Source organism: Charadrius vociferus, unplaced genomic scaffold, assembly GCF_000708025.1.
Source record: "Charadrius vociferus isolate BGI_N301 unplaced genomic scaffold, ASM70802v2 scaffold484, whole genome shotgun sequence".
In the NCBI taxonomy this organism is placed as follows: domain Eukaryota; kingdom Metazoa; phylum Chordata; class Aves; order Charadriiformes; family Charadriidae; genus Charadrius; species Charadrius vociferus.
In genome coordinates this window covers 1,449,252-1,460,505 of record NW_009648074.1, presented here as the reverse complement: position 1 = coordinate 1,460,505, position 11,254 = coordinate 1,449,252, and the positions used below count along the sequence as shown (strand labels likewise).

Genomic DNA, 11,254 nt, shown 5'->3' with positions numbered 1-11,254 from the left:
AGCCATCTGAAGATAATCACATACGCTGTAAGAATCTTAAATGCCTATTAGAATATATATACTTAGATATTAGTGCAAGACATAAAAGATGACATTTACCCTTTAAAGAATAAATACATTCCACATCATTACCATTCAGTTGCTGAAACAAAATTGCACTACTTCTCATTTTACAGATCGCATCTCCCTTTTCTATTTCCCTTTTCTGCCCAGAACTGTAAAGCAGGTTGAAACCTTCAGCAAAAGCAAATCCCAACTTGACACGACATCAAACTGAAATACCATCAGTGGTTTCCACTTCACTGGAACCATCCAACACAGGACCAGGACATGGCCTCACCATGCGTGTCGCATGTGAGTAACCTTGCCGACCCCACACCGCCCCAGTTTTCAGACAGGCGTGCTTTTTTGCACTCTTGTATGCAGCTGTCAGCATCCTTAATTTCTGATTTATTGCTTCCTCTCCTATTTGGCCATTGGCACCTTCAACACAAGACCTTTATGCGGCTGTTTTTCAAGGAGTATCAGGCACCCTTACATACCCGCAGCTGCCAAAGTGAGTGTTTCTGCCTGTAATTGTCATTACATTCTCAATCTGGGCACGAGGGACACCCGGTTCTGGATTACTGACATTTTAGCTAACTCATTTAAGATGAAATCGAAGACTTCTCTTTGGTTGATTTGCAAAACATCCACCAGCCTGAAGTTTGGGTCTTCTTGTATCATTATTGCACATTTCTCTTGTTGCCCTTCCTTTCCTTGCCCGGCTTTCCAAGCTGGGTTTCCATATGCTCCCGTTAAGATTGGTAATTGCTTTAAAAGACTAAAACATTTGTACTTTTTTTTTTTTTTTCTTTTCTCCCCCAACTGTTTGAGGATGTTTGTGTTCAAAAAAAGCGAAACCAGCAGATCTCAGCCATCGAGCGAAGAGGGGAGCGCGAAAGCTTCTTACCACCTGCGTGTCAGGTCATCGCCTTGTGTCTGTGCAGCACTGATTTTCTGTACACCTGGAAACTCCAAGTGCCCCGTCATCACCTTGCACAAGGTACCAGTGGATTCCAACCGACAGGGATTGGGGAAGGACAAAGATGTTTTCCGCACTGCTTAATCAAAGTTTGTCTCTCTACCCAGCTCTCAGTACTCCCCGGCTGGACAAAATGCTTTCGCCCCGTTCTAATCCTCTCCTGGCTTCACGATGGGTAGATAAACTGGAATTACAACGGCATCAGGCTTCCACAAATACCTTCAAAATTAGGATCTTTGTGTCTGCAGAAAGCTGCTCCTCTAACATGATACTTCAGGAAAAACACACTGAATCGATGACCTGACACGCTCCCTGCTTGGCAGAAACCCCATACCCTACTGGTAACGGCTCCAGTAAAAAAATGAGACAGAACGAAAAGCTTGAATGGGAAAAAAAATATGCTTGTTTAGAAACAAATACAGTCAGTGACAACAGGAAAAGGAGTCTGTGTACGTACTCTCGGAAATATTTTCTTTAAAGAATGCTCAAGATCTTAAATGTGGTCTGCAATAGTCCAGCTCAATGCCTCCTTCAAGAACTAATGCCGCTATTGTTTCCCTCGGGAAACACTCACAAATCCTCAGTAAACACTTGTTAAAAAAAGGAATAAAAATAAAGCTATTCAAGGAATAGCAAAAGACTAAGTTTTACAGTGTTTCTAATCCACCTAATCCAAACCCTTTCAAAACTTCGCAGTACTTCAAAGTAACATACTGTTACACTTATCCGTCACTGAGACATACTATTCTTACTGCAGTGTTGCAAACCCAAGGATTTTGCCCAGTGATTAGAAACAGAAGGCTATACTGACATTTTTCATATGCTAATTGGCATTTTCTACTATTGTAAATATTGCTCAATTAAATCTGGAATCTACAGGCAACTTGTCCACTTAATGAAAATTGTCATTTGTTTAGAGCCTGAAACGCTGTTATTTGTTTCTGTCGTGAAAGTGTGAAACGAAGAAGATTTGGAACCAGATTTAGATGTAAATGGCAGCTGAATACTCAACTCACTGCTGAATTTGGCCTTGGGAATGTAACCCAAAATTTGTAAATTATATGCTAATCGGGTAACGCGCCGATCCGGGGTTCTTCCCGTTGGCTCCAGCCATCGCCTTCCCAAATGAGGAGACTTTGCTACTACACCTGATGGTGAATTCAGCACAGGGAATTCCATAAATAAATCCAACAGGACTGACAGAGGACACAAACTATCTGTTTGCTCTAGAAATACAGAAACACAGGGCTGCAAAAGTTCTTAAGTCTATAAAATTAAATACAGATCCGCATTTTTACCAGTGTTAAGCGCCCACAGATCGTAATACTTTTAATAAATTCTGTATTTCTTGTGACCTTACAAATCCATCCTCTCATTTCCATCTTCTGGTTTATGGGCCAACAGGCAAAAGAATGATATTTAATTTATGGGTCATATTGGGTCACATGGGTCACATCCAAGTTTGCCTTTCAGTTACCCAGGTCTTAACTGCCTGTGTGAAGAGTAAAACAAACTGATGATTTTAAGGATCATCGGATCTCCCCTTCACAACCCGAATTTTGGGTTGGATTCTTCAAAACCACTCCTTTTCAATGATTTGTTTTTTCTAGATATCGTTACAAGGATCTCATCTTACATGGGAAAAAACCTCTTATGGGAGAAGAGTAATTCTAGGTAAGGAGGCTATCTGCTGAATTTACAGTCTGAAGGATGGTTTAATTTCAAGGATTTCTTATATACCATTGCCAATTTTCTCAAGCTCTCTTCTACACGTTTCAGCAGCCTGAAGCAATCACACTTCTTACAGCAACCCTAAAACACGAAGAGACCGAACGCTGCCAGCGCTGGCAGATTATACGCAACGGGGATGAAGTTGGCAGAAGTCTTCATTTTAATTTTTGTTACCTTAAAAATATGTGCCTTGAGAATGTGATGTCCCAGTTCAATAGTTTGCTGTCGATTTAGTTTTCCTTCTTGACGGGAAAACCAGAAGGCAAGTAATGTGTGGCCACTCCTAAAATCAGAAGAAAGAGTACGTCAGTATTTGCTCGTTACACCAACACAAGAACTTTTGACAACAATTTCTGCTCCCGCTAAGCCTTCAACCTCATCCAGCTTTGGCAAACAGAGCTGGACTAATTCTCACTTGTAGACCACCAACTAATCGCGTCCCTTATTATTGGTGATCACCGATAGCTCAAAAAACCCCAAATACTGGAGGACAGCAAAAATAAACCAATCTATTTTCTATGAGCAGATGTAAATTTGGAAACCCCAGAGGTACAACTTCGTGAAAGCTGAAGTGCTACTTTGACAGTCATTTTGCAGAGGGGAACTGTACTTCGAAAGCATGCCACCGCCCCCAAAGTCATTAGAAAATCCCGTATTTAAAATATCCACACTTGGAAAAGAATGTCCTTTAAATGACAACTACATTCTCCACCCTGTGATATGTCCTGCAGAGGGAAGCAACTTTATTTCCATGTAAAACTCCTTCTAAACACATTCTCCAGCTTTTCCAGTAATAAAGATGCTTCTGGCAACGACCTACCAGGTTGACAACGAAAGCAAATTAAGTGAGCTACACGCAGAGCCTTGTTTAAGGCAAAGCATAATAAAAGAGACAATAACTTCCTTTGCTAACGGTGATTTTTACTGACATTTTTAAACGTACAGACTTCCAGCTTGTAACACCGAACGTTCCAACGTGGCTGAGTCTTCTCAAAGATGCGAGAAGGTGATTCTCCGTACACGCACAAAACACAGGCGGTGTAAAAATGCGAAATATTGCAAAGCATTTCTGGGTGAGATTGGCAACTACCTGCCCCCCACGGGCACGCGCGGACGCAACAGCAGGAGACGGAACAAGCAGGGGAGGAGGGCACCGGGGCTCCACGCTCGGACCTCAGTGGTCTGGGGACTTGCAGCTTTCTTGGGTTTGCCAACAAATTCGTATTCTTAAGTCCCTGGGTACTCCCAAGGGAGTCCTTCTCAACCCACTTCATTTCAGGAACTAAATCAAAATGTGACTACACATAAAAGCAATCAACCCCCTTCCAGCCAAAGAAAACAAAATATGATATCAACTGTGGCTTTAAAAGGGCTTTTCAGGACACGGAACATTAGCTCATCACTGTTTGGGAAAGCAAAGAAGTACTTAGGATGGCCAAACATCAAGGAAGTGTTACAGAAGACAGAAGTTTTCACAACAGCGGGGATTCACCAGCGCATCCACATCCAGGGAGAATGATTATCCCTGTCTCAAAATAAACTCAGAATAAAAGTGAAAGACTTGTAACGCCACGGCCAGGTGTTTGGCAAGGTCTCCCCCAAGCCCTGCCAATGAACCTCCTTTTGGACCGACCGATAATACACGGATTCATCTGAGCGGAGGCCGACGATGCTCTGCCAGACCGCGTGGTACTGGTAGGATGTGGACATGTGCCCGCTGGAGGAGCGGGACGAAAAACAAAACACCTTTTTCTTACAAGGCAGGACTTGATCCCCAGGTGTTGACAGGTGAAGGAGCACCACATCCCTTTTACATGTCATAAAATAAACTCTTTCACTGATGAGTAATTCTATTGTGCCTCTCCCCAAAACCCAGTTAGATGTATAGAGGCACCAGCAACTCAAATAATAAACTGTTGTCCGAAATGTTTTTATGGACTGATGGTACCCTTCACTCTCAGGGTGACTTGAGCTTAAAAAGAAACTGAAGAAAAACTCTTTTTTTTTTTTGCATGCTTTGCCTGTCAAGTGCCTCTCCACACCCTGGCCTGGTCCATGGCAAGGGGCCCGCGTCGGGATCCCATAGCTCCATGCTCCCCGTCACTGGAGAAGGAGAAGCTCCTCCAGGTGGTGGCCCAGCTCATCAAGATGTAGCTTAGATGCCTCAGCTGAGTGCTTAAAATCAGGCAGGATGCCTTGTGCACAGGGCAGTGCCACCGGCTTCCACGTGTCCCTGCTGTGAGAATTTCTCCCTATAGCACCAACAGAAGGGACAAAATGTAAAAAGCTGGGAAAACAGAAGGGCCTCGGAAGTGGTTGTAGCACCTCAAGGTATCTACAGCTTGTTGCCTTTCCTTCCCTTTGCTCTTCCCCTCTTTGTCCCCATCTTTGGAGTGGGAGGAGAACATCAGGTCTCATCCTTCTAAAGGAGACAGACAAACACATTTGCTCATTACGCTGATTAACCTCCAGGGATGCCCGTGGAAAGGAGAAACAGATCAGAAGGAAAGAAGTGACTACGAAACGCAGCTTGAGCTTTGCTAGACACAGCTGCAAGTCAAGGAGCACAGCAATTGCTGGATTGGAGCCGTCCCCGTTCAGCCCCATTATGAAAACCTATAATCACTCTAATACACTCAGCGCATCTCAACAGCTCATCAGCTTCCCGGCGCTGGGCTCATGGTCTGGAGAGGAGCCAACGCGTTTACCCCCACTGAAAGGTTGGTGGTGCAAGTTCATCCAGAGCCACCGGCTCGATGCCCTCCTGGGGAGGGCCGTCAGGCTGGCGACCACGAACCGTGGCCTTCTGCTCCAGAGCCCAGTGCGGCTGTGGAAAGGGACCCCGCAGCCGTCACTCTCTACACTTCTTTTTCACATCACAGAAGAGGAAACAATACCAGTTGTTTGCTTGCTGGTGGAAAACTCTTTGAAAACGTTTGGGAAGGCTCTGAATGGAGCTGTAACTACATTAATCCCAAGCATGAGTTGAAGATCCGGAAACTTCTCCTGTGCCTTTTCTTTGTGGCAAGAGATGAAGTGCAGCTCCCAACTGACACATGAGCCCGGGTTCCGCAGTTAGCTCCTAAATTGCTTTGCAGCTCCAGCTGGTAGGGTATTTACCTAAATTTAATTATATGCATGACTTTGGCTGCTATGAATAAGGCATGTACGAACTATTCCAGAATAAAGTACAGCATTCATGAGTAATACATTACCTCTGCGATGTTTCCCAGACCTTGGCTTTGGGCTTGTTGATAAATACTTGCAGTCACTTGTTCTGTCAACGTTAACTGCATGCTAAACCAGGCTCCAACAGCACAGGCTTTTTTTTCTTTTCTTTTTTTTTTTTTTTCTTTTAATACAGCGGAGGATGGCAGTAATGATTTCTACATCAAGGAGCTCAGCAAAATGATTTGCTTTGAATTTCACCGCCGCAGAGTTTATCATCAGAGATTTTTCTATTTTTAATGTAAGATTTCTTTTTGTGAAAAATTAATAGCGCTGCCAGCTCAGCTCCGGCAGCCTTTGTCTGCTCTCGCAGGCTCCCGTAACGGCCAGGGGTGCCTGCGTGAACCTGCACATACATGTATACATAAAGACATAACGATGCCGTCTTCATCCTCACAAGCCCCTGCATAGCACGACCCGGTGCGCGCATACAGCAGCTATAAGGAAGGCAAATGCAAGTGAGGGCTATATACGGGCACAAGGGGAGATGCTGCCTTCAGCAGAGCGGTCCCTACACCTCTGCTCCCTTATCCACCCGAAGCTGAGGCACATATAGGTCCGGGCACGGAGCGAGGCGACGCATGGAGTTGGTACCTCAGCACATCCCTCATCGTGCCCCCGTCCCTCGTGCCACAGACGGAAGGGGACAAAGTGTCCCTAATAAAACACCAGCGTGACCGAAGAGCTGTGATGGAGCGTGGGGAAACACAAAAGAAAATATTGAAAGCTCCCGGATCTGTGCTTCACTTATGCTCCTCTATCCCCCAGGCAAAGTAAAAGAGGTTTAACAGTGTCAAGGCATTGCACTACTGGAGTAAAAGACCGGCAAAAAGACCCAGTGAGAATCAGTGCCATTTACTTCTGAATGTACCCAAGTTCAAATTCCCTGGTTTACACCCACATCTACCTTCTTCCAGCTAATCCCATGAAACCATTCCAAAATCCAGAGACTTGACACTGTGCCCAGCGAATCTGGTCTTCCAAGAGACATGTATTCATATGTTATTCAGCTCTGCAGAGTGCAATTTTATAACTTAGGCAAAGAGAATAATGTGTGCTCTGACAGAGCCCGGAGCCTCCTTCGCTTTCAGAGGACGTCTGTCCAGGCTGCAGAGGGGCCAAGCTCCGCTCAGCGAGCGCTTCTTGACGGATCATTTAATCACCAAAATTGATTTATTGATTTTTGTAACATAGTTTCCCTCTGATGTTAAAACTGCGGGTTAACTTGGAAGGAATTAACATTATACAAGAAAATTCAAACAAAACAGGGAACGCTCTTAAGCACGCGATATTCTTTCCTACAGAATTAAACACCGGTTTAATTTGCTAAGCTAACTGGGACAGCCAAGTTCACAGCCAAGAAAAATCTTTCCATCCCTCGGGTCAGATCTCCTGGCAGAGAGACGGGCGATGGAGTATCTGATCAGAAAACAACCACCTCCCCCAGAAGCACCCGAGGACACAGCAGCGGTGTGCTACCAATTCTAGCGGCTTTAGGGAACTGCAGACACACCTCCCGATCAGTGACAAGATCGGGGACAAGAGACCTATGCCAGCACGGTTGCTGGTTGCTTTCATCACCCAACAGTTGTCTTATTCACACTGACCCACTCCAACCATAATCACAACTGTTCATTGCACAGAGGAACATCTAATGGGGCTCAACCATAAACTAGAAATCCATCATTCTGGGTAGAAAACATGAGATTTCCATGCTGAAATGAGCTATAGGTGATGATCTAAACTCACTTTTTTGTAACACAGGTGATGCGGCTCAACCTATACCATCGACAGATGCGTGAGCCAAGTCCAGCTCTCACCAAAGCAGGTCTGTTAGAAAGATATCCGATCGTAATTTAGTATTTCAACCATGATGTTACTGCTGCCAAGCAGAAGTGCCAGACTGACTGCTTCTGGTTTACTGGAGACAAAGCACTGCACAGAAAATCCATACCCAGTGACCATCCTACCTCTCAGAGCTTCGTTACCGTTCCCCGTGGCCTCATGTAGTCTAAAGCAGTAAAAGCAGCGGAACTGTGATTTGTGTAAAGGAGAGCTACAGAATGGCACGAACCACTCTGCCAGCGTTTGAAAAGCAAAACTGGAATCACTTAACGGCATCTGGGCTGTACTTAAGAGCAATTTTAATTTAAGTAACAGCATCTTGGTGATGGAGGACTTAAAAGTTTCTGACATCTCATAAAACCAATAGGCTCACCGGATGGTTCTTTGTTGCCAGGGTGTGGCTGAACACCAGTAAAACCAGTACCATCTGCACAGCTACAGTCCTGTTTGCACCCAGAGGGATGTGAGCCCTGAGCGCAGGCAGCGGCGTCCTCAGCCCCAGGTGGGCAGCGCTGGTCCAGCGCGTGCGGGACGCAGCCAGGAGGGGAACAAACAGCAGTTAACGAGAGCTGCAGCACTAAGAGATGCTTTAGAGCATCTTGCGCTTCATGACTCCTAATTTCGATGGAGCTGGAAAGCTCCTTACCGCTCTGACGTGGTATTAGCTGCGTCCAAAACCGTATCATTCAGGTAGAAAGTTTATTCAAGTAAGTTTGGCAGAGGCAAGAGCAATGACCTCACTGATTCTGAAACTGGAACTCCGCTGCAGATCTGCTCGCCATCCTGGTCTCAGCTTTATTTCTCAAGGACATCTGTTAAAATTTCCATAGGTACTAGCTGTGCCGCGCTCATATTTTATCAAGGAGGGGGAGCGCCTGCCTCAGATTATGTTACATATGTGGCTATCACCGAGAAAAGAGTTCATCTGTAGTTTATCCGGGATGACAGAGCTGCATCCGTGTCGGGAGCTGATCCTGGAGAACCTCTACGCTACACGAACCACCGGCAGTCGGGCGCCGGGAACCGCCAAGAGAAGCAGCAAAGAGGAAAACCAGACTACTCTGATGGCACCCTTCAGATTTAAGGTAACGAAAGATACTTACAATCATTTAAAAAATACAGAACAAAAAAGGAAGGATAAAGGAGAGAAAAAAAGCATTTCCAAGCGCTTACAGGCCCTGACTTAATGAGACTTCAAAAAACAGATCCAAAGAGCAAAGACGCAATTCCCTTGTCTCCGTTCGGTTCACAAGGCTTTTCAGAAAATCTGCTGGTTGCCAGGAACAGATTACTTTATATTCAGAGAAAAGCAGCGTTGTCCAAGAGCAGTGTGAAAAGACTGCTGGCATATTTAATAAATATGTTGGATGGGTAAAAGGAATAACAACGCCTCTCAGTAAGCTCTCCAGTGACTACACAGTTAACATACAGAGAAGATCTCAAAAGGCAAACGGTGATATACTTTCTGTTCTCATTCAACCTGACGCAATTCAAAACATACAGGATTATAGAAGAATGGGGAATGTGATTTGGAAGTGCTTTACTGCCGCTTTGACCAGGAGTAAGTGACCATGTAAGAAGCAAGATGGAACAAAGTCAGGGCTGCTCTCTACTGAACTGCTGGAAGATGGTTTTGCTCCGTAGGGGAAGAAATGAAGCACCATTTCTCTCTTCAGTCAGCACTGATATTGCCTCCGATTAACTCCACTTCTCCCTTCTTGGTGGCTCAGTGCCATGGAACGGATTATTCCGTGAGTATTTTCTTCCATATAGATGTGAAAATGGTAGAGCATACAGAAGTTTACAGCCCAGAGGAGAAGAAAAAAAAGATTTTATGAGGACAGTAACTCAAGATGCTAAATATATTCAAAACCCCCTCTGCATCCGAATGCTGAGGTTGCATGTCTAATGAGCCAGCTGAAGCGAGCTGCTCTACTGCTGTCCTTTATGGTGGCAGCAGTCACATCTGCTCTCCATCTCATCTGTCACGATGTATAATCTGTCTGCCATTTCTCCTCTTCTCTTCCAACTGACGCTGCAGCTGCAACCCTACCCAAATTTCAGAGGAAAAACCTGCAGCTAAGCCGCTTCAGCGCTTCGCTAGACAGAGCCACCGCATCAATGAGGTCAAGTTTGCTTCTCCCTTCCGCGTGCACCCTGTCCCGAACCCCGTATTACACAGGCATCGGCTGCCGATGCTCAGAGAAGTTCCCCATCACAGCTGCCCAACTTCCTGCCTACGATGGCTTTCATCATTTATTTTCTAGCTCTGCGTTTCTGCATGAGATGTTTAACATCCTGAGATGTTGGCGATGTGGATACTTGCATAAAATCCGTTTCCTACATTCATTTTGTTGAGCTATTGCCCATTCTTTTTTACATTTCAAAATGTGCTCGGTTACAAATCGTGGAATCAAAAAACTTTATTCTGGAAGTCATATGGGAAGCCTAAAAGTTGTATTCTGAGAGTCAGCACTCCATCAGGTCTCTACCGCTTGGTGAACAGATTGTGTTTGCCCCTCCAATAAACTGGAGGACATTATGATGGATTCGTCTTTGGGATCCAAAAATATGGCACTCACTACGGTCCGCTTGAGGAGTAAATTAAAAGAGCGAGAAACATTTTACTGTTGTCCTCGTGCTGCGGGGTATAGACGAAGGCCTGCCCCAAATCACAGGTAAGCCACCGCTTCTACCGCGCTCCACACTGCTGCCAAAATTAGAGCTGTGGAAATAATCTCAACGTACCAGATCCCACGGCGATTGGTTAATTAATTACACTAACTCAGCACAGGTCTTGCACAAGTGCAGACGACCGGACAGCAGGCTGGGCAAGGAAAAAACACCTGACCTCATGTATTTCGGTGACACGTGGCATGCAGCCCACAGCTGGAGAGGGGGGAACAACAAATCCCAGTACATCCCTCCCGGTTCCGCTGACGCACCAAGTGCTGGCACGCACCGGTACCCGGGGGCACTCAGAACAGCCCAGCGTGAGCTACAATACACGCAGAGCTAAAAGACTGGCACTCTGGAGCCATGAAAAACACATTAAGAGAAGTAATTCCAACAGTAAAGCGATGCGAAATACTGACGGCAGCAGCAGCGCTCCGCTCCCTGCTGCACCTCGAGCGCCGGGGCTGCCACCGGCTGCCGACCGCCTGGGGAAATCTCATTATTTCGTCTCCGTCCCCACCAGGTGCCAGTGGGCGCCGCATTATTTTTAATTTTCTGCATAAGTATATAAGGGATTAAAAAAAAATAAATCATAAACCCATTATTTTGCCTCACCTTGAATTCAAATAGCACCTTTGCTTCGCTGAGTAAAATCCATCCCACATGAGTGCCGAGAAAACACTTAAGGCATAGCCTGACTTTTGGTGAACACTTGAGCATTTCAGCTAACAATAAAGCAGAGTGTATTTT

General features: G+C 45.4%; 1 protein-coding gene across 1 annotated transcript in view; it reads right to left on the bottom strand.

Annotated features, from left to right (window-relative positions):
• Positions 1-11,254, bottom strand: part of TANC2 (tetratricopeptide repeat, ankyrin repeat and coiled-coil containing 2) — a 218,381-nt gene that overhangs the window by 28,027 nt on the left and 179,100 nt on the right. The window contains exon 14 of the mRNA XM_009883856.1: positions 2,930-3,038. Within this exon, the coding sequence (XP_009882158.1) occupies positions 2,930-3,038 (109 nt within the window). The remainder of the gene's footprint in view (positions 1-2,929; positions 3,039-11,254) is intronic.